General features: G+C 36.6%; 1 protein-coding gene across 1 annotated transcript in view; it reads left to right on the plus strand.

Moving 5' to 3' along the window:
* LOC124777965 (uncharacterized protein KIAA0513) overlaps positions 1-19480 on the plus strand; it is a 257665-nt gene extending 238185 nt beyond the window's left edge. The window contains exons 8-9 of the mRNA XM_047253524.1: positions 7595-7689; positions 16719-19480. Of these exons, the coding sequence (XP_047109480.1) occupies positions 7595-7689; positions 16719-16783 (160 nt within the window). The 3' untranslated portion in view covers positions 16784-19480. The remainder of the gene's footprint in view (positions 1-7594; positions 7690-16718) is intronic.
* The last annotated feature ends 4644 nt before the right edge of the window (positions 19481-24124 follow it).

A 24124-nucleotide genomic window follows, 5' to 3' on the forward strand; every position in this document is an offset into this window, starting at 1 on the left:
GGCATCACTGATCTATGTTTCCATCTTGTCCTTTCTGTTTTGTCCAGCCCATTGTGTCCTAAGCACTGGGCTTCTTATAATACTTGACAGAAGAAAGGCCACACTGCCTCCACATGTCATTTGCTGAAGGTTGTTCAGGATATGGACGTGGATGTAAACTGTGTGACTCCAATGCTTGTGATTTCTCCCAAGTTGTTTATTGAGTTAAGCATTTTTCACCAAGTGCTCCAGGTACAGGCTGACACAGGTACTACTATTGAATTCTCAAACCTATGTGAGTTTAGCCTCACTGCCATTGACACTGGTCATGTGGAACTTGTTCAGTTATAACAAACAGAGAATTGTGCTGTTGGGAAAATTAACAGCATCTGCCTCTTACATGTCAGATCTTTGTTGCATTACATTTTTGGTGGTTGCTGATGCCTGTGTTGAGAACTTGTTCAGGATGGACGCTTTTCAGGCATTTGGAATTTTTATCACTGGTGCTGTTCTCTTTGTGTCCAGACAGGTACTGTATACTCAATTGGAAAAACTGTGTGAGGAGTGTTTGGAATTGTTTTTGAAAGATGTAGTGTGTGCTACGAATTTTTATGCTCAAATTTCTTTGAAATCCATGGCTCAGCCTCATTTTTGTCATGCATATCCTATTCCTGTTGCCTGGAAAGATCAAATGAAAGCAGAATTGGACAGACTGAAATCTCTAGGGCTGGCAACCTGTTATTGTTAGTGAATGGTCGTCTCTGCTGGCTGTAGTCTGGAAGCCATCAGGGAAACTTTGCGTCTGTGGTGACTTCAGTACTACTGTCAACATGCAGTTGATCATGGATATGTATCCTCTCTCATGCCAGGACAAACTGTTGGCAAAAATAATGGGTGGCTGTCACTTTTCTAAAATTGATATGCTTGAAGTGTATCCACAGATTCCTGTGGACGAAGAGTCTCGGCAGGCTCTGATTTTGAATACTCCTTTTGGTCTCTGTCAATATTTGCACCTTTGTTTTGGTGTGACCAACGCTCCTGCTAACTTCCAATGAGTTTTAGAGCAACTGACTACGCCTGTCCCAGGTTGCATTAATTATCTGGATGATACTGTCATCACAGGCTCCTCCATGGATGATAACTTGAAAAATTTGTGAACTTTGTTTTTTGTCTTACATTCCACTGGCTTACGGTATAACCTCAGTTTTTTCAACCTTCTATTGTTTTTGCGGGGTTCGAGGTCCCATGGACTGGGGTTTTCGCTCTACCAGACCGCATTTCCGCTGTTACGTCTATGCCTCACCCCTCATCCGTGAAGGAGTTTCTGTCCTTCCTAAGGAAGATAGCCTACTACCATAAATTCCTGCTGGGGGGCAGCCACATTTGCCTACCTGTTACATGCCTTGTTATGCAAGAATGTACCTTTTAGCTGGAGCCCAGATTGTGAACATGCATATCAAATGATGAAATCCAATCTACTCTGATCCCCTTTTTTAGCTACATTCTCTCTGGACCAGCACACAGTTTTGGCAACTGATGCCTCATGTTACAGCCTAGTGCTCTGATATGCCAATGGCTCTGAATGATCCATTGCTCTTACCTCCAAATCTCTCAATCCGATCCAGCAGCATTATTCTCAGGTGGAAAAGGAGGCTCTTGCCATAGTTATGTTCTCCAGAAATTTCATGGTTCTTTTGTATGGCTCCAAGTTTCACCTTATTTCTGACCATAAATCCTTTGTTTCCTTATTTAACCCTCACCCTTCCTTGCCCAACAAGGCAGCACACCACCTACACTGCATGGCACTGTTCTTGTCTCACTACAATTTGAAATTCATTTTCGACCTAATCCCAAACATGCCAATGTGCACACCTTGTCCCAACTCCCTGGGGGTCCTGATCCCAACTTTGATTGGGAAGAACTGCTTTTCTTCCATCTTGATATTGAAATGAGCTGCAGAAGAGGTTCCCAAATACGAGCTTGTGCATAGCAACTGACATTGCTGCCAACCAAGTTCTCTGCCAGGTGGTTTGGTTTGTTCAACAGGGCTGCCAGGTAAGCCAGCAGGTTGGGCTTTGAATCCCACCCTGTGCAACTATTTTTCCTTATGGTATCGCCCTCTGTTTTTGATGGTGTTTTGCTGTTGTCCACGGAAGATCTCTCTCCCACAGTAGTCATTCCTGTTGCATTACAATGCAAGGTTCTATGCCTTTCCCACCAGGACCATTGGAGAGTTTCACACACTAAACTGTTAGCTAGGAGACATATTTCTTGGCCATGAATTAATGGCAAAATTGTCCATTTCGTTGTGGCTTGTGAGTAGTGTGCCTGATAACAGGCTGTTCCCAGGCCAAATCTGTCCTACTCCACAACAGCTAAGGGAACGTATTCTTGGAGACTTTGTGGGCTATTGTGGATGCATTTTTCTGGTTTTCTTACATTCTCCAGTGTGCATCGACATCGGCTGAGGTCACAATTTGTATGCTTTTGAGGTTTTTTTCCCTACTGTACCTTTGTTTATGATAATGTGTCCAGTTCATTCCTCACACCTTTCAATTGTTTTGTTCCCATCACAGCATTCTTCATGTTATGGCCCCGCCATTCCACCTTCAATCAAATGGTGAGGGGGGAATGACAAGTGAGTACATTCAAGTCCCAATTGAGAAATATTTTTGTTGACTCTTTGCTGGACATCGCTCATCTGTATTTCCTGAACATTTCTTGCTTCATGCCTGTGGCAGAGTGGAGCCTGCTTGTGTTTCTTCATGGCAGGCAGCCATGCATGCTTCTCTACCTTCTGCAGCCTGCACTGCACCTGCCAGGGTTGGGTTTGTCCGGCCACTTCCAGCTGGGATCACCAGTATGGGCATAAGGGTTGGGTCGCTGGCCTGTGTGGATACCAGCCACTGTTGTTCACCACTGGGACACTGGCTTTGTAATATCCATACAACCAATGGGCTGGTGGTCTGCCATTTTGATCAGTTATGCCTCCCTTTGCCACCAGAAGCTAATGGTTCACCGATGCAGGCCTCATCGCCACAGCCCACCTCACCAACCTCTGCCTCAAGTCTATCATCACCTGCTGTGAAGGTTGTAATGGCATACCCTCCTCTAAAATTATCTTTGTTATGTATATAGAAATAACCAATACCATATATACTATCAATTCTTGTACTGGTGAACATTCTCGGCTGTTTAACAGAATGAATTTCATATGATTCTGTATACGATGTATTATGTTTTGGGCTAAAATATGTAAAAAAAATAATTTGTTAGTACTCTGTACATACAGTTAAAATTACTCTTCTCTTTAAAATATTTGAAATGATGAAATTTCTGGCATACTTCAAATTCATATTATTAATTGCAGAATCTAATGCTAAATTAAATTTATTTCTGGATTCATTTACAAAATAATGATATATTTTAGCAAAGATTTTTCTTTTGTCAAGAATGTTTGTAAACTCTTTTGACTTGTAAACTCTTTGGATTTGTGTGAGTACTGCAGAATGTCAGTAGTAGTACGCATGTAGAGGAGGCAACCAACGGGCTGCCTCCACCAGCCCCCTCTCTGTCATTGCCCCAGCCGTCATTGTCGGTGGGTGTAGCTCTACCTCCTCCACAATGCTGCTGCTGCTGATGATGATGATGCAGAGATGGAGATGGCGCCCTTCCTCTGATGGAAAGGCATATACTTTGCTACTCTTGTCAACAAAAATGTAATTGACAGTTTTTATGAGATTGTGAAGTCAGTGTGATATAGAAGAATGGGATAAAATAAAAATAAAATATTCATAGCAACAGGCAAATCTTCAACACTTATTTAGTCAACAAGAACCTACAAAATCAACATTTCAGCCACAAGAATGCACCCCTGTACATAAAAAGTGGAGACAACAACAACAAGAGAAAATGAAAGTTTTTCTTTTGTATATCTTATGCCTCTTGAAGCTTTTGAAACTAATGAAGACACTAAGAGAATTTTAATAGTGATGTATGGGAGGGTAAGATTACAAGGTGCACCCATCCCATTGGTTGCCTCCTCTACGTGCAGCATCCTGGGGATCCAGTTTCCTGGCACCAGGCACCGGTCCATCTCTGGCCATGGGTCTGTGCTGCCTGCTGTTCCAGTTGGGCTGCCTCCACCGGCCCCCTCTCCATCATTGTCTCAGCCATCATTGCTGATGGATACTGCTCTGCCTCCTCCACACTGGGGCCTGCTTGCTGACAATGATGCAGAGATGGAGACGGCACCCTCCTGCATGGTGCCATTGTCAGGCACCTCACAGGCCTACCGTCCTTGGTCGTGCGCACATCCTCACACATTCCGGCCCTGTACTCCGGTGCCCATCTGGCACATTGTCCTGCCCCTGCCATTGGCAACAGCTGCTGCTGCTGCTCTGGGTCTGATTAATGTCTCTCTTGTTGGGCCACCAGTCTCCTCCATTGCCTGGGCACCCTCTTCACAAAAGGGAGAGGTGTGCTGTATCCTGCTACTAGTGCATCTGCGTGTGAATGTGAGTGTACTGAGAGTGGTGTCGCTGCATGTGAGTACTTAAATTGACTGCCAACTGTGTCAGTGTGGGCCAGGCACTAGGAGGCTGCCTGTAGGAAGTGAGCCCATGGCACAGTCTTCACCAAGCCATCAACCTGTAACTCATGCCTGTATATGTGTGAGGCAGTACTGACTCACTCTCACTATGTTCTTTTAGTTTGTACGACTCACCTCAGTTGTTCTGTGTATCACTTATGTTGCATGTTCTGTATGATTCTTTGGTCTTATTACATGTCAAGTCATCTCATGACTTGACATGTAACAATACCAAAGAATCATACATTATTGTTCAGAGGCTTATAAATAAAGCCTTATTTGTGCTACTTGGATAGGTTTCATGTATTATTTGGTTACTACACAACGAGTGATAAGTTTGTAACGGTTTCTGTGCGTGTCATCTTTAAGTGCAGTTTCATCAGGTTTAACCATTATGGATGCCGTGCCACCAGCCCTTATTGAACAGCTTACTTCGACAGTGACCACTTTGTCAGCTTACATTAATAGTCAGGGTACCGTTCCACTGGTCTGTCCACCCACTTTTCCTTTGTGTGAAGATTCAGCTGAGGATTGGGAAGCTTACATAAAAAAGACTCAGACAACATTTTTTGTCTTTCATTGTGACAGACTCAAATTTGTGCAAAGTCATATTCCTTTATTTGTACTGTATTGCACTACTAGTGCACATGAATGTAACTGCACTGAGAGTAGCAACATTGTGTATGTGTACTTAAATCAACCACCAACTGTATCAGCACAGGAGGTCACTGGCTACCTACAGGAAGTGTGCACATGGCACACTGTGTACCGGCAACTTGCGCCTTTATATGTGCGGAGCAGTGCTGACTCACTCACACTATGTTCTTTTAGTTTGTACCATTCATTGTTCTGCATATCACTTATGTTGCACCTTCTGTATTAATTCTTTGGTCTTTTTAAGTGTAGAGTCATGAGAGTCTTATTTCTGTTATTGTTCAGAGGTTTATAAATAAAGTTATATCTGTGTTACTTTGGATCCGTTTACATATAACTTGGTTACTACAGGTAGTACCAGGATCCGTTTCGCATAGCATGATGATACATGTTGAAGGCTTTCACCAAGCAGATAACAAGCTCATCACACACATTTGAGAAGATTACAGAGGCTTTAAAGTTATCATCTTTTGACAACTTTTACAATTTGCTCTAACTACAACATTCTTTGTCATGTTGGTGGCGAACGTCGGTCAAAGTTTACCTGACACAGGTGTTTCACACTGTTCATGCCTTACTTCTGTCAGTTATCACTTTCTACATTAGAATGTTTTATTTAGAACAAAACTGCACAAGGAAAGAATATTTATATAATTTATTGATGGAAATATATGATTATACAAGCAAGTTTGAGTGCAGTATAGCAGTTGGTGCCTTGAAAGTGAAAAACAACAGCTGAGATAGTTAACTTGTTCAAGTGCCATGAAAGTATCTTTAATAGATGAATTATGATGAAGAGCCATTTCTGTTGAGAATCTCTGTAAGTTAATCAATTTATTTTTGCTCAATTCACAACTGGAATTTTTCACAGTATTTAGTATAGTGTATTTCAGTTGCTGACAGTTTGAATACTTTTAAAGTTTTTTGAGCTGACAATATATTAAGTGCATAACAAGGTCATTCACCACTACATTTTAAGGCTTGGTGTACTGGGTAGCCAGGTGCTTAAGAGCATAGCATTCTTACATCAAAGGTAAGTTGTTATTGTATTAATAAAATATACTGTTTTTTTTTAAATTGTTTTCTGAATAACAAAACAGTTCATTCATCAAAAGTACAGTCATATTATATTAACAAAACCAAAAGAAAAAGCACAGTCATATTAAATGTAATAAAACAGATACGCTGAAGAAGAACCTCCAGCAGGTTGGACACAAACATACATAATTAGCAACCATAAGCTTAAGAATCACCGCAGATGAGTCTCTGAATAAATGTATTTTGTACACTGTTGGTCAAAGCTATGAAAATAAACTGATAATCACACTAAACAGGCAGAAAAGTGACATTTTGTCTGGTATTCAAACTTTACACTGGAGAACCAACAAATAGAAATGTTGATATGAATATGAATTGAAAGATTTTTGGTAATTGAAAGTTCGCTGCATTGGTATTTCCCCTCCCAAACACCACACACACCAGAAGAGGGAGGGGAGGTCATCACATTCCTCTATCAGCACTTACTACATTAGCTCTTTTCAGTATAAATACAGGAAGCAATCAGTCATAAGCATACTGAAAAATTATTCTCTGATTTCACATAAGTTATTTAAGAAATCGAAAGAAAAGCCATTGTAGCAGCTAAAATACAATTTGTACCAGCTTCTTCCAAGAACGGATACAGTGTCTTAACAATTATATTGAGAGGGAGGGAGGACAGGAGGGGGAGGGGCAGGGGGGGAAGGCGAGGAATGAAAAGGCTGGAAGCTGATCTTATTATGCAACATTTCATTTAAACCTTTTCTTCACAACTGGTTTTGGCCTTTTAAGTAATTATACAGAGATTATATAGGCACACTACATTACCATTAAGAAACAGGAACACAATGGTGTGAATGTAAATTAACAGAAACATATAATGTGGTAAAAGGTACCATAGTTTCATTTTAGGCTACAAGAAACTCGACAACAGGAAAAATGATGTTAGAGGCAAAGTAAAAGTGTAAGAGAGCTGACTGAACTAAGGAAGCACTCATTCACAATACCAGACAATGTATTTAATTGAAATTTAACTCAACAAATGAGTGTCCAATTTGAGTCAAAGCATCATAACAGACAGATAAAAATGACTAGTTTTCAAGTACACAAAGTGAAACTACTACATAAGGAAGATATTGTGAAATAGATCTTTATCCTTCAGGTTGTAGTCAGCAAATATTTGTCTTCTGCCACATAAAATATTAAGTTATTATCACTACTGTAGTTCACTGTGTTGTTGTACAAATGACTAATTAACACTGGCTTATAAATTTCATTTTTCAGGAACAACATTCAGTTCTTTGATAATAATAACCATTATTTCTCTTTCAGGACATTCACTTGTAACATGCATGCATTTGGATTAAGTAAAGAACTATGTTATGAATTTCTAAGGAAACAGTGCATAATTGCTAATCTGCGGGAAGGTTAGTAAGAAATATCATTTATAATTATGTACTATGTGATTTTTCATAAAAAACTTGTTTCAAGCACACATAAGAATTTATCAGTCGACTTATGTGTGTGTTCTGCTACCACTTAGTGAGTTAGATTTTTTATCTATCTAATTAAATTATAACCTTTTTTTTTTCGGGCCAGCTAAACCACAATTTTAAGGTAATAATGAAGTAGCTCTCCCAGTCATGAACATGAGAAAGGAATCATTAAATTATTTGTTGGGATAAAAATCTCCAAATTCATGTAGAGGGAGGCACATCAGCTGGAAAGCTGGATTAGCAGGAACAAATTCATTTCAATTAAACTCTCCAGAACAAAAGTTTTAAAGTTGTTCTGTTTCCTTATATTGCCAGGTGTGTAATTGGAATAATAATAATAATAATAATAATCCCCATCACCATCAACAATTTATATCCACCACTGGGTAAAGGCCGCATCTAGACTTTTACTTGCAATATGGTGTTCGGTGATACTCATCCAATGAAGTGTGTACATCTTCAGTGGAGTAGTATGATCAATATAAATAAGTTTCATTAACATTAACTGAATTTTCTATTGATGCTTGGGAGAATATGATAGTAATGTTAAAAAGGAAAACACTTCCTAAAGTTCTGTAAAATTATACAGGGCGTTTCAAAAAGAAAGAGCAGATTTCAAACATTTATTTCTCAAAAACTACAAATGATAGAAACACAATTCAAACGTTTCTTGTCAGAGAAAGGTTCAAAGTTTTTCAATGGTCCGCGCAGAAGTTCCATGCAAATCCGCAGTGGCGCTGGCGTTTGTTTGTAGGAAAATGGCGACGACACCACAGGAACGATCATTTTGTGTGCTGCAATTTGCAAAGTTAGAGTCCATTGTTGGTGTGCAACGTGCATTCCGCCGTCAATTCAACAAACAGCCGCCTCGTCATAAGCAAATTTATGAGTGGCATCACAGATTCGTAGAAGATGGTTGCATCTGCAAGCGAAAAAGCACGGGTCGTCCACGCACATCGGATGAAAATGTCGAGCGTGTCCGTGCAGCTTACGAAAGGAGCCCTAGAAAATCCACGGCACGGGCAAGTCACGAACTAAACATGTCTAAAACAACGGTATGGCGCGTTCTGAGTAACCGTCTGCACATGAAGCCGTACAAACTGCAGTTATTGCAAGCATTGCGTCCTGACGACCACAACAAAAGGTTCGAATTTTCAACTGCAATTCTACAGGACATGGAAGAGGACAATTTTGCCGAACGATTAATTTTTTCAGATGAATCAACGTTTCACATTTCTGGTAAAGTTAATCGGCATAACGTACGAATTTGGGCGAGTGAAACTCCGAGGGACGTTATTCAACATGAAAGAGACTCACCAAAGGTTAACGTCTTTTGTGCAATTTCGGTAAACAAAGTTTATGGACCTTTCTTTTTCATGGAGAAAACTATCACAGGAACCATTTACCTGGACATGTTAGAAAACTGGCTATTTCCTCAACTTCAGGAAGATTCAAATCACTTCATCTTCATGCAAGATGGCGCCCCACCACACTTCTCTGAACCTGTACGACGGTACCTAAATAACACCATTCCAGGACGGTGGATTGGAAGAGCAGGAGCACAAGATCAATGTCATCGTCTGTGGCCTCCCAGGTCACCAGACCTTACTCCCTGCGATTTTTATTTGTGGGGGTACATAAAGGACTGTGTTTATGTCCCACCTATGCCCGCTACTCTTCAAGAGGTACGACATCGAATTGTTGCGGCCGTGAATTCGGTAACTAAAGACCAGTTGCGTCGTGTGTGGCAAGAAATGAGATACCGGTTTGATATTTGTCGTGTAACAAATGGTGCTCATATTGAGGTACAGTTTTGATATTTGTTGTGTAACATTTGGTACTCATATTGAGTGAAGGACCGTTGGAATTGTGTTTCTATCATTTGTAGTTTTTGAGAAATAAATGTTTGAAATCTGCTCTTTCTTTTTGAAACGCCCTGTATTTATTTGGTCACAGACCAGCTTTCAGATTATCAGGACATCTTCAGGTCAAAGCTGAATGTTGCAAACACAGATAAACATGATGTGTGACTTACAGAGATATTATTCATATAGTTTACATAGGAAAATGTTACAATAATTACATTAATGAAAAGGGTAAACAAAGCTTTTATGTGGAGATACATATAACAAATGATGAGAAATACAATGAATGTACTGTTTGAATCTAGCATATGTAACACAAACTCAGTTTAATATTGGGAAAAGGAACCTGAGTCTGTTCATTTAATACTAGGCTGGCATTGTGTACCTGTCAGATTGGGTGCAGGTGGTTAGGCTACCCTGCCAGGAGGTCCTATTGCAACGTGTTCACTCCTCATTCTGTGTGTGAGCCACTTGAGCACCCCTACACATGAGTACTCAGCTGGGTCAGTACAGTCAAGTATGCTAGGGCCAGCTGACTGACTGCTCATCCATGTTTTCTTTTTCCTTCTCCTCTCACTCACATCAATGAGTCACCTATCTTGGTGAGCAAAGCTGTTAACACATGCTTGTGTGGTATCTCAGGATTCAATGGTAGCTGGTTCCTGATCGTGGAGATATTTTCATTACAGGTATTTGGCCAACTAGGGGAAGAGAAGTGGTGGAGTAAAGTTCCTAATTAGCAATTTGCCATTGTAGTGGGTCAAATCCTAAATCTCTCCAGTGCATTTCAAAAAGTGAGGGCACATTTCACCATTGTGGGTAATCCATCGGTTAAGCTCGGTTAGCATCCTAGTGAAGAAAGAAAATTTTTTGAACTGGCAGCTGTACCTGCCCCATAAGATCTCCTGCCGACATTCCCAAATGACTCAACATTAACTTAATGTAATTGAGAGAATATAACGATGTCTTCTCAAGTTGGGGATGGATCATTATGAAGTGCAGGAGTTTATCCTTGCAATAGTTCTCATTAATGTTAACATGGCATTAACTTATGAATAACACAGCACAAACAACAACTAAAATGTTTTATAAGATACTTATTTTCAGCCATATCCAGTTTCCATCAAAAATCCATTGTAATGGATATTCATCAATGTTGTTGACATATTAATATGAGTGGCAATATGATACATGTTTGTATGCTCAATGACAAGACAGTGCTTATCAGTACTGAGCATGTTGCCATCAATGAATATATGTCATTATCTTGTTATGGTCCACCCTCTAAAACTGGCCATTCATGGTTTGAGTTAAACATTCACAAAATCTGCAAATGACCTCCTCTGTTCTCTGTACACAGATATAGAAGTCACTGGCAAGAAGAATGAATAAGTTTACAGTGACTTGTTAAACCAAATTGTACAAAGATATAGTAATCAAATCATTACAATACTTGGGATATGAATGCACCGGAGTGTTATAGTTTTTATACCTCCAGTCGTAATAGTGAAGCCCTGATTCTGGTCAGTAACATTTGCAGTCAAGTTTTATTACTGAAGATTACTAATTACATTAATGATAATGTTACTTTTACATTTTTCACTACTTAAATTTTCAAGATATATCACTTACTCATTTCTATACAAAACTTTGTATATTTGGAAAGGAGCATATTCTTTCTAGAGTGCAAAACTTAACATACTTCCTATTTGGCCCAGAAGTCAATCATTGCTGAGTAAATACTTGAAAACTGGTGACTACATAATGTCATAATACAATATGTATATTATAATTCATAAAAGAATGCATTAGAATTTCATTCCTGAAATTGTGTTTTTATTTGTTGAAATTGGTTTAATCTCATTTATCAACAGTATTACACAGGTACACACATATGGATCAGAAAGCAAGATGATTAAAAGACAAATAATCAAAATAATTTCCTCTAAAACTGCTCAAAGAAATGACTGGTGAACACTCTTAAAACTACTTGGTTTGTTGCAGCTGAGTGCTAAGGCCTCACATTTTTCAACTGCAAGCTTTTCATAAAGTGCCTCACAAAATGTCCAGGGCTTTTAAATTGGACTGGGAAACCGTGCTTCAGAGTTGTTGTACATAATCTAGCACAGTCTGAACACTTCAGTCCAATGTCACCCGACTGTCAACATACAATGTAGCTGAGCACCACCTTATCAATATATTTTGTGTCATATATAACAAACACACTGTTCAAGAATTACAATATGCAGACGTACATTTGGAAAAAGCTGAGATACAGGAAGATTGCAGCTGTATGACATCATGGTAAGACAGAGAATCTTAAATGAGATGTAGGATTGTAGGGTGTATCCAGCATCAGACATATAGAGTGTTTAAGAAAAAGTTTTACATCTTCCTACAGCAGGTAGCACTGTCAAAAGTAGAAGAAAAGTTCGTATAATTGTATGTCCACAAGCCAATACCTTTTGAGAAATGGGTGAATCTTCCATCTCATTATCATCTGTCTGTCATGTAGAAGCAGAAACTATAGGCAGTTCTGCATGTGGTTACCATGCATCCTGACACATCCTACAGCAGTGGATCATTCACTCTTTCAAGTACATCTGGCTCAATTGCCTTGTGTCACATGCATTGGCCACATGCTCCTGTAATGCCTGCACACTATTGATGCCTTGGACATATGCCAATGCCCTTAAATGTCTCCATAGCCAGCAATCCAACAGATTCAGGTCCAGTGAATGGGGAGGATATGATACCAGACCTTCTCACTATGAGACATTGTAGTGAGGTCCTGTTACACAATCTGTAGAAAATGGGATGGTGTCCCGTGATGCATAAACCACAGCAGTCGTCTTTCTGCAAGGTTAACATTCTCCAGTAGCACTGGTAATACATTGTGTAGAAAATGGTGATTCACAGCCCCTATTAATCTTTTTGGTAAAGTGTATGGCCCTATGAGTCTGTTACTGACAATTCCTGCCCATACACTGATACCAAAGTGGTCCTGACACCTCACTTCCATGATTGCTCGAGGATGAGCAGTGACCTGTCTTCAACATCTCCATGATATTGTCTTTCAACAGGATAAGACAAGACTGGACATGCTTGAACTTTCCTGACCTGCTTTGATCCAAAGTGTGTTCCACTGTTGCCCTGACCAGCACATCCTCCAGATCTATTGCCGACTGAAAACATCTGGTCACGGGTAGCTGAGAGACTGGCATCCCGTTGCTTGCCGGGCACCTCAGTTGATGAACTATGGCACAGAGTTGAAGCAGCATGGAATGATATACCCTTATCTGCCATCCAAACTTAGTTTCACTTGATGGCTAGCCCATTTAGGCTCATTGTTGTTGCCAGAGGCGGCAGTATGCCTCCTAAATTTTGCACTCTGCAGTACCAAATCACATGAAAATTTCATCATCTAGATCCACATGATTACTCTGCAGTTCACACTTAACTGTTTAGTACAGGGTTTTCAGAATCAACTGCAGTTTTTTTTTTTTTTTTTAACTTTTCCACTTTTGAACAGCTTGTGGGAAAAATGAAGCCCTAACTTTTTCTGTGCTATCTCTGATTCCTCTTATTTCATTATGAGGTGATTTCTTCCTATATAGGTGGGCATCAAATAAATATTTTGGCATATGGAGGAGGAAGTTGGTGATTGAAATTTCATAAACAGATCTTGCTGCATTAAAAATCGCCCTTGTTTCAATTATTGCCATACCAATTCACTCATTGTATCCATGACATTATCTCCCCTATTTTCTGACAGCGTAAAGCAATGTGCCATTCTCTGAGCTTTTTTACTGTTCTCTGACAATTGTTTTTGGTGAGTATTTCATATTGCACAGAAATACTCCAAAAAAGGACAGACAAGTGTAGTGCAGGCAGTCTCTTTAGTATTTTTGTTTCATATTATAAGTGTCCTGCCAATAAAACTGGTTCACATTTCGCAAAAACAGTTTCTATGTGATGGTTCCATTTTAAGTTGTTTATAATTGTAATACCTAGGTATTTAGTTGAATTAAAAGCCTTGAAACACTAATACAAATAATTTGTAAGATCTGTCAAGTAACTGAAGTTTAACAAAATTTGTTTTAGTATTCCTGTGGAGAAAATAACAGTTTTTATTGTTTAGAGTCAATTGCTATTTTTCTCATCATGCAGATATCTTGTCTAAATAATTTGCAATTTGCCATCATCCTCTGATGACTTTACTAGATGCTAAATTACAGCATCACCTACAAACAGTGTAAGAAGCTTGCTTGCTCAGGTTGTTCCCTAACTTGGTCACAAAGATTAATAAAAGCAGAGCGCCTGCAGCACTTGCTGGGATAAACCCAGATATCACTTTGGTTTCTCATCAATTACTATGAACTGTAACCTTTTTGACAGGAAATCACAAATCCAGTTGCACAACAGAGACTATCTCCATTTGCACACAACTTGATTAGAAACTGCTTGGGAGTAGCAGTGTCAAAAGACTTCTGATCATCTAGAAATATGGAATCAATTTGAGAGCCCTTTGTCATTTTTTGTGTGAATGCAGAGCCAGTCATGTTTCACAAAACAATATTTTCTGATTATGTACTGGTTGTGTATCAATAGATCATTTACTTTGAGGTATTCCACAATTTTGGAACAATGTATATGTTCCAAAATCTTACAACAAATTGCAGTCAATGATATGGGTCTATAATTCAGCAGATTGCTCTATTTTCTTTCTTTTATTGATGGCTCCTGCACAACTTTCCAATCCTTAGATATGAATGTTTCACTGAGTGAGTGGTTCTATACGGCTGCTAAAAATGGAGCTATATCATCAGCATGCTTCAAAAGAAACCCAACTGGCAAAAAACCTGGAGAGGATGACTTGCCTTTATTAAGTTGCTTCGTTACACTGAGTGTATCTGCTTGCAAATTACCAATGTCAATTCTTAATTCAAAATCTTTAATATTTACTGCATCTTATTTGGTAACAGAATTTTGGTAAATCATGTTTAGCAAGTCCACTCTAGCAGAGCTGTCATTGGTAACATTACCATTGCTGTCACGCAGTGTAGGTATGGACTATGTCTTGTCCTGGGGTACTTTGCATACAACCAGAATCTCTTCAGCTTTTCTGCCGATTTCAAGACAGATTTTTGTTGTGGGAACTATTAAAAGCATCTCACATTGAAATCTGAATCTGCACTAAATTTTGATTGTAAATTGTTGCCAGTCTTGAAGGTCTTACATTCTTTTCTGCTTTTTTCAAGTAAAAAGTGTTTCAGAAACTCTAGAAATGTTAAAACTGATGCATAAAGACAATGCTATAGGGGAGGCTCAAGTGTTTGAGTGGTTTTCCCATTTTAGAAATTGTGAAATATCAGCTGATGACAAACTTCATTCTGGTCATCATTCCATGGCCCAAAATGTTGAAAACATTCATGCACTCATCAACAAAATCCACGACAGACCACTGAAGAAATTGTGGAACTGTCAGGAGTGACTTGCAGTTCAGTTCAGTGAATTGTGACAGAAGATTTGGAAATAAAAAGGTCAGCTACCAAATTTGTGCCACAACTGCTAACTGCTGAACAAAAATAAGGTCGCATGGAGGTAGGCTGTACTTTGAAAGAAGAGTCCCAAAATGATCCAAACTTTTTTCACATTATCACAGTTGACGAAGGTTGGTGCTATGTTTATGACCCTGAATCAAAGCAACAATCAAGCAAGTGGAAGACCCCAAGTTTGCCTCACCTCAAGAAAGCTCGTCAGGTGAAATCAAACATTAAAACAATGGTAATTTATTTTTTTCTTTTCACTGTGAGAAGAGTTGTCCATTCAGAGTTTATTCCACAGGGTCAGACAGTTAACCAGGCTTTCTAACTGGACGTTTTAAAAGATTGCACAACAGGGTGCAGTGTAAGTGGCCCAACTTGTGGCAACAAGGCAACTGGTTTTTCCACCATGACAATGCCCCTCCTCACACTGCCCTCTCTGTTCAACAATTGTTGACCAAAAATGGTATGACCCCTGTTCCTCATCTCTAATACTCACTTGACCTTGCTCCATGCAATTTTCATTTGTTTCCTAGAATGAATAGAGACGTTGTTGAGGTGAAGAAAAAAACGGCGGAGGCTCTGTCAAGCATCACAAGAGATGAATTTAAACAATGTTTTGAAAAAAGGAATAAAATATTAGAAAAGATTATATTGCAAGTGGCGAGTGCTATGCAGGGGTCTGAAGGTTTGTGCTTAAAATGCAAGTTTTTTTAAAAAAGTCCACTTTTTTTTGGCTACCCCCTCATATTATTCAAATCAATTCAATGTTTGACAGTGTTTATACAAAGCTGAGCCTACAAGTTTCATGTTTTCCCCCTTCTTTTAATCATTTTTTTGTTAATATGGAAAAAGTTACTAGGTAAATCATAATAAATTACAAACTGTTGTCGGTGGTTTAAGACTACTGTGATGAATATGAAGTGGAGCTTTGTATACTGCCTTCAAATGTACTTCACAAACCAAAAAAAGCATTTGGGGTGTAAAATTCTCATTAAAAAATGTTCAAATGAGTTGTGAAATGATTTGTCTAAAAGTAAGAAATAAAATACATTAGAGAAACATTTTATGTGACTTTGAATGACACTCAAAATCAGGTGCAGCAAAGGAGGCACATCATAAGTCTCTCCAATCTATTTCATTTCTTGTTTTTAACAAATAGGTTCACAAAACATCCGACCTTTTTTACTTTTTCAATTTTTTTGTTTTATTTTTTTATTTTCAAGTTTTTTTGAGAAAGCATGAAATATAATATATTTACATATAGATCAGTATTCTATGATTATTAAAAAGATGAACATTTTGATGCTAGCAGCAGGTGTTTGTCTTTAAGTATTGCCTACTATTTTTCACACATTTATGTAAGTCACCAACTTCTCTTGTTACCACGCAGACAATGACAAATGCACAGCTTTCCTTTGACAATTACGGTAAACTGAACAACAAATAAAATTTGTTGATTATCTTTTCATATTAGATTTTTCAATGAAACAAGTAATATATTAAATATTGATATCTTTCTATGGTCACTTCTTTTTTTAAATTTCAGATCAAGAGAAGATGTTACGTGACAACATTGAAAGGATGTATAAGGAAACAGATCCTTGGCGATAGCATAAGTATCAACATACACAAGTCAGTAATACGTGACTGCACAAACATATCTGCAAGAATGACTGTAACTAGATGTGTGTTAATGGACAACATTATCATCTTATGAGGAAAGAGATACAACCTGTCGGAAAGGCCTTACAATGACTAGGGCTAACTTCATTTTTGTAGATAACAATAAATTTACAAGTCTGTTCGTATGTTAGAGGTAAAGATCATGATCGATCATCAAAATATCATTAAAAAAATAATTTTATTCAAGGAAATAGTCAAATGTATTTAAATAAGATATATTCAAAGGAATGTTCGCAATAATTGAAGCAATATTACAAACAATAATAAGACTGATTCACAAATAAAGAAGTTTTATTTTTCCATTGAAGAAAGTGTTTTACAGAAAAAACAATAACTTCAAGCAAAAACACCATAAACTCATTGACTTTTAAATTTTATTACGACTTTTAAAAGCATTTCTGAAGATCTCGCTAATCTGCCACTTCTATATAAATCATTGTTATAAGGTAAAACATTTTTGTACTCTTTATCACAAAAACAATACAGTTACACTGAAAGAGTAAGTTATATACATATATATACATTAAAATGACAATATTTAAGTGCTCATTAAATTCAGATCAAGTATATGTAACTTTTATTTTCTACGATCTGCATTATCATCATGTTAAACAGCAGACTTTATCAAACAGCAGAACTCAAATTTTTGTAGTGTTTTACAACAGTAATAATGATAATAATAATAGTAATAACACAGTCTTCATTGTAGCTCATTTCTCTTGCAAACATTTAAACACATTTATGATCTTGTGAATTCTCCGAGAACTTTCATATTTCAAGTTCAGGTTACTGTAAAGTGGAATCACTTGCCCTTAGTTATTTTTTGTAACAAAAAATAGAAAGAGTAATTTTGATAAAATATGAATAAAACTGGTTTCTTTTGTGAAATATCGCAAAGACAATGTCAGTATTTTATGTAAACTCTCACTGCATGTGATGCATTTGTAAAAATTATAAAATAAAGCCCAACTGAACTGTTACTCTGTCCACAAGAGGTTTAACACCTTATTTTTAAAAAAATTGTACAAAACAGTGAAGGACGTTTATCAGTGCATGAAGTAACTTTATTTTAAAATAATATAGGAATTATAGACTTTAATACTCTTTCAGTTTTTTAAGTTAATTGCACTATATTCTCAGTATTTGTATTTCACTATCAAAGATGGTGTGCTGCACATTATGCTGTAGCTAAAGGATTGGGCATAAATTGGTATTCGGAAACATGACCGATAAAAGGAAAATAAAGTAGCTCAAGAATATTAACCGGTAAAGAGGCAGGTTAATTTAACCTCTTGACTTGTAAAATATCAGATTGCAGATACCACTCTCAACTGTAGGGAAATCATCTGCTTCCTCTCCTATACTTGAAGTAACGTCCTCAGTCAATGCTGTCTTAAATTTATGTTAACATCAAATTCTTTGTCACTTAAGATCTACTGTTGTGTCATGCTGACATCATAATCTGATCCTTGATGCTTTTTAATAGCACTGAAACCCAGCCCTTTTTCTCAACAGGAACTTCATTCACAGTCATATTTATGATGAATGGTTTGCTGTAATAAAATTTCTAAAATTTTAGGCATTAATACGCTGAATGTAACTGAGATACACTGGATTCAACTGCACAGGAACTATTTTTTTAATCACAAAATGAAAGTACCAACAGAGATTGTTCATACCATTAACTTTTTGCATTATGTTACAGAGCTAATTGTGGTAAGAGGAAAGTAAAATTAGACGTAATTCATTAACACTTGATGAAACTTGATTTATTCTCTATTACATTTATCATGGATATATATGAGCAGACAAACTTTTTAAAAAGAAGAAAATAAAAGGTAAAAAGGCACTAGATGGGTATTCCCTATTTGCAACTGAGGGAGTCCCAAATATGAATCAGACAACCTGCTTCATGATGGGAAAAGAGGGTGTTTGTAAGCTGAAATTATAAGGAATGACAGTTATGAAACTTTCACAGCAAACAGCATTTAAAATTAACCATTACTTCACTGAAATTGCAACGAAAATAATAACAGCATGATAACTGTATGCTAAAAATGTGTTTAAAAATTGCTGAATATTTTATTTCACTCTGAACGTCACTAAACAGATATAAAATTTGGGTGTGAAGAAAAAATTGAAGTGAAAGATGTTTTAGGGAGTAATCAAACAGCGAAATCTCAAGCAAGTGACACAGATTGGACATCTGTTTATCAAATTACTTAAACTGTTAATTAACTCTTTCCCACTGGCTCTCTCTCTCATATTTTATGGCACCAAGCCTGTGTGTTCGAGTTTGCATTAATATGACTTATCCTTTCCTCACCTACTAATTGCCACTGACACCAATTCTGAACCCTATTCTCTTTGTCTAGATTCTCTTATTTTTGCTCAACTACTTTAAATGTGACATCATTATTCACAACAGGCCACTGCCTAAAATTGTTAAATCATTTTGCCAATGTCATTTTCTCCATTTATTCTTACTTATCTCCTGCCTTAGATTTTTGAAAGATATATACAGACAGTTACCCTTCTAGCAAACTAATTTAGTTTTAGATTTTGATTGCATTTACAAAGAACTCAGTGATGTAATTAATAATTTTTGTATAATAAAAAAAATATTTACAAAGAACTTAGTGATGTAATTAATAATTTTTATATGATAAAAATTATCTTGGAACAGAAGGAAAAATGTTGTGCAAAATGCAGTTCTTCAATAAATATGTATAACTGCCTGATATTTTTAAAAAATATAAAACAGTTTTCTAACAAATTCAAGACACCCATGATAATGTCAGATATGAAAGCACATCTTGCACCATCCTTCTCTTTCAACAATTCTGTAACACTTAACCTTAGATTGCAAGATTAAATAAACACACACATTTCTGTACAGACATATATGTTATAGCAAACAGAAGTGTGTGTAAGTGCAAAAAATTTTCTGATTCATTAATTGAGCAAAACAAAAATGAATATCCCTGACTCTCTAGGCATCACCTCTTCTCATCAAATTATAATTGCTACATGAAAATACTGCAGCCTGCATGAGATATTACACACAGAAGATGAATGAAACATTATTAATATACGATGATACATAAATATTCCCTTTTGTGTTTAAATATTTTGTTTAATTTCACTGTATACTCCAAATTCAAATGGTCTTGTACTGAAGTAGGTCACAGATATTTTCAAGTTACTGAAACTCTTACACTAGCATGGAAAGAGCTACAAATGAACTTAATTATGTTTCTGTGACAATTTTTGCAGTTTCTTGCTATGGTTGATTGCTTTTCACAATGAAATAAATAAATTTTAACAGTCTTAAAATCTGATGCTGCACTAAGTAACATTTATTAGTTATTAAGTCTCCACATTTTCAAATTTGAGTGGTTTTATCTAAGATACACACCACACCTCTTCATAGCTGCCATCCAAAACAATTCACTAAGTTCATCAGCTTTTAACTTACAATAATACTAGAAAACTAACCATCTTACTACTCGATATTATATAATAATGAATGGTCGCTAACATCAATTTACAGATGCACTCCATAGCTTGGCAAACATTTTGAATATAGGTATACACCAATGAAGCAAATCTAAGAGTCAAAATACATAGACCACAACTGTATATTCCAGTCTTTTTATGAAAGACACCATAATTTCATTACTTTTAACTGTTGTGGGAATGAGGTCTAACAGATTGCTACAAGTACTGAATTACTGAATGTGATATATTTTACCCTTATGCAAAACAAACAGTTAAACATAGCAACACCCTGAGGACACATTTCATAATTGTATTACTGACAATGGAGCTTAATCACAAACCAATTCTACTTTTAACTGCCATGACAATGCTTCAGATACTTTTTGGGTGCATATAACAAGAAACTTTGTTCCATGATGACTTAAGTACATTTTCCAAAAGAGTCATTAAATCCACACAGACTAACTCAGTAATGACAATTTTTTTATATGAAGCTAAACATGAACAGTCAGCTTACACCATCAAATGTAGTACACTCTTGTTTACAGTACACAAAACTGAAGTTTTGATTATGCAAATATAAATTAGAAGACTAGCATTTATTCAGAATTGCTATACACATTTAACATATGGAATACCTTATTTAGCATTTATTCAAGCATCATGTGTTCCATTAACACTATATCACAAATTCTTAAATTAAATACAGTGGGACTAATTAATTACACTTGAGGTCAGTAACACATTAGAAACATAAGTTTTTGTCTAATATTGTGGAAACAGCAATTGCACACAAGAGTCACAATGACATAAGTAGATTTCTTCCCTCTTTAAAAAGACATGTTATTAGTTTCCTAGTGCAAGTGTTGTATTTTACAAAACACCTAAGAAATCATATTTCTCCCTTTTACTTCCTGGATACAAACTGTGTACTATGAACTTGATCACAGGATTACAAGGCTGAGTTCAACCTATACTTATGATGACACTACAAAACAGGAAAAATAAAGCTGCCATGCACACATTTGGAAACTGAGGCTCATTTCGCAACAGAGTCTTGTTTGTACTAAGTGGTGTCTAATGGGGAAAACAGGACTCACACTTTAATTTTTTTTCTTGCTCCAGAAAAAAAATACCACAGATGTTAGCAGGTAACTGTGTGGTTTTTTTTGGTCAGGATAAATGGCAACTGAAGTGGGAGTGAAATGTGTAGGACTCCCTGGACACCATTTCTGGAAAATTCTGTGCTGCTCTCTTAATGACTCAAAGATAAATAAATACTCCAAGAAACCATGTAACTCTGCTTCTACCTTTGCAAACATTCAACACAAGGAGATAATCAAGTGAGATGTATCTCAGCTTCACGTTCAATGAGAAAAATGTATATGGTGGTTATTAAGTGGCATGAGGAAAAAAGGGTTTGTTTTGTGATCCATATACAATACATAATTTTACACAACTTGGATGCCCAATGTAAGGATACATGAAAAACATGGAATGAGCTGTTGATACTGTAAAGAGAAAGAATGGATACTGTTTAAAAATATTTATAATGAAAATTATGTTTACTCTATTACCTTTCAGAAGAACTTTTCATAAGAGCCTATCTAATTAGTTACACTATGGAACAACATGTACCATTATAACATGGATTGCTAACAAAAATGGTTTACTTATGTTTTGAATGAAATAATTTTGTTCTGAGACTTTAAGGAAATTGTGTACTGTGTAGTTAATTAAAAAAGCACCGATATTAGTATGTGAATGACTCTAATACTAAGCCAAAGATAAGAAGAAGAATATTAAAGGTTGTCTGTGAAATCCCGACTGTACAGTACACTTTGAGAGAGGTATGCCTTACAAAATACTTTACATGACCATGCTGTTAGATTTTGTGCCATAAAAGTATATGGCAAATATTCCCATATCAATTAAAAGAGTATTCGTCTATTTTATTATACTTTTCAAAGAGGCGTCGGATGTGGTAGTAATACAAATGAAGTTACTGTACAGTCAACAACATTATTAGACAAATGTAGGTCCTCCATGAGGCACTTTTAGTGAGACTGTGGAGAAAAATTACAGCTATTCATGCTTTGCTGTGTATACGTCTATGAAAAATGTTGCTGTTGGTCTGTAAATAATATCCAATAATAAAAGTCTCTGTAACCTATTACTCTCATTCACTTTCTCTGGGCCAAACTTGATCTGATCACAACGAATTAAGTTTTCTGTGGAAATAAATGAGCATTTTACTAGAAAAATTAATTTGACACGAGTTACGTTGTTATGAATCACAGCTCTCCCACCCCTGCCATTTCCCCTACTAATTATACCAGAGTCAAGTATAATGTATAGATTGCTGCCACAGAGTATTGGTTGAACCGTAATTATAATTATTACTAGGAAACTTAAAAAATGCAATTAAAACTATGTATATTTGCACATATTAAGCTGGGAGTACTGCTCTTGTGGGAAAGCTCATCAGATACCAACCTCATCAAGGTCTTTAATCATGTAAGAGATACTTATTTTGAAATAAATATATAATGTTTCCTGGACCAGTGAATCAGATGAGAGATAATGCATTGTTTGCAGATTACATTGACCAAGATCTTGTTATCAGGAAGACATAATAGAAATATGCAATACATAAAAGCATGGATAACAATGATCAAGATCTTGATTAGCTCGAACATACACAACGGATATATATGTAACAATGTGATAAGAGTATTCGCAAAGTTGTACAAGACACATGAAAATATCCATATTCACTAATCCTCTCATCAGAGACATAAAGTAAGCTGCATATCATGTAACACATACATAAGCATCCCCTAATTCTGTGTTGTTTATGAAACACAGAAACTCTTCTACTGGAAATGCTCATAATACATACAATAATTTATAAACAGTCTTTAGACAGTTTCCAAGCTGAAAATAACATTTTTGTGCTGAACCTCACTTGTGCATGAGAATTCAATAGCTGCAGACCTACTGTCTAGACAAAACTACAACAACAAGCAAAAGATCCTGCTTCCACATGACAATTTTAAACAATCACATGCATTTCAATAATGCAATTTATAAAGGTCAATACAAATGAAAAATATAAATTATGTGTTACAAAAAATATTTTTCCAAAAATAGTTAGGCTGCCTTTTCATTTTCGATAATATAAAAAGCTGCTAAATTGAAGTATTGACAAAATATACCCACACATTCACGTACAACAAGTACTGAACATAATTTAGCAAATATTCTCAATAATCTTAATTCTGCATTTTATGGAAGACAGTAGAAAATTAAAACAAACAAATCAAACTCAATAATATGCACAAAACAAATAATGTCACTGAGATATCTTTAGGCTAAAACAGCATCCCTGCAGAACCTGTCAAAGTATCAACAATTTATTGAGATGTAGCAAGGCGGCTATGCTGATTTAGTAAGTCTTAAAACCTGTAACAGGCATACAGATTTAGCTATTTACACTATCCTGAAATCAATGAAAAACTCTATTACTGTTGTCAAAAACATAACACAAGCCCATTTGCCACAACGGGTCAAGAAAAAAACATGCTACTTTGTTTGTACTCTGTCAAAGAATTATGGCTTGTCCTCATTAGTCACACTAATGTAACATAAAGTTTGATTTGCATGAAACTACACTTTAACTCAACATCCCCCCCCCCCCCTCTCTCTCTCTCTCTCTCTCTCTCTCTCACACACACACACACACACACACACACACACACACACACA

This window comes from Schistocerca piceifrons, chromosome 2 (assembly GCF_021461385.2).
Source record: "Schistocerca piceifrons isolate TAMUIC-IGC-003096 chromosome 2, iqSchPice1.1, whole genome shotgun sequence".
Taxonomy (NCBI): Eukaryota; Metazoa; Arthropoda; class Insecta; order Orthoptera; family Acrididae; genus Schistocerca; species Schistocerca piceifrons.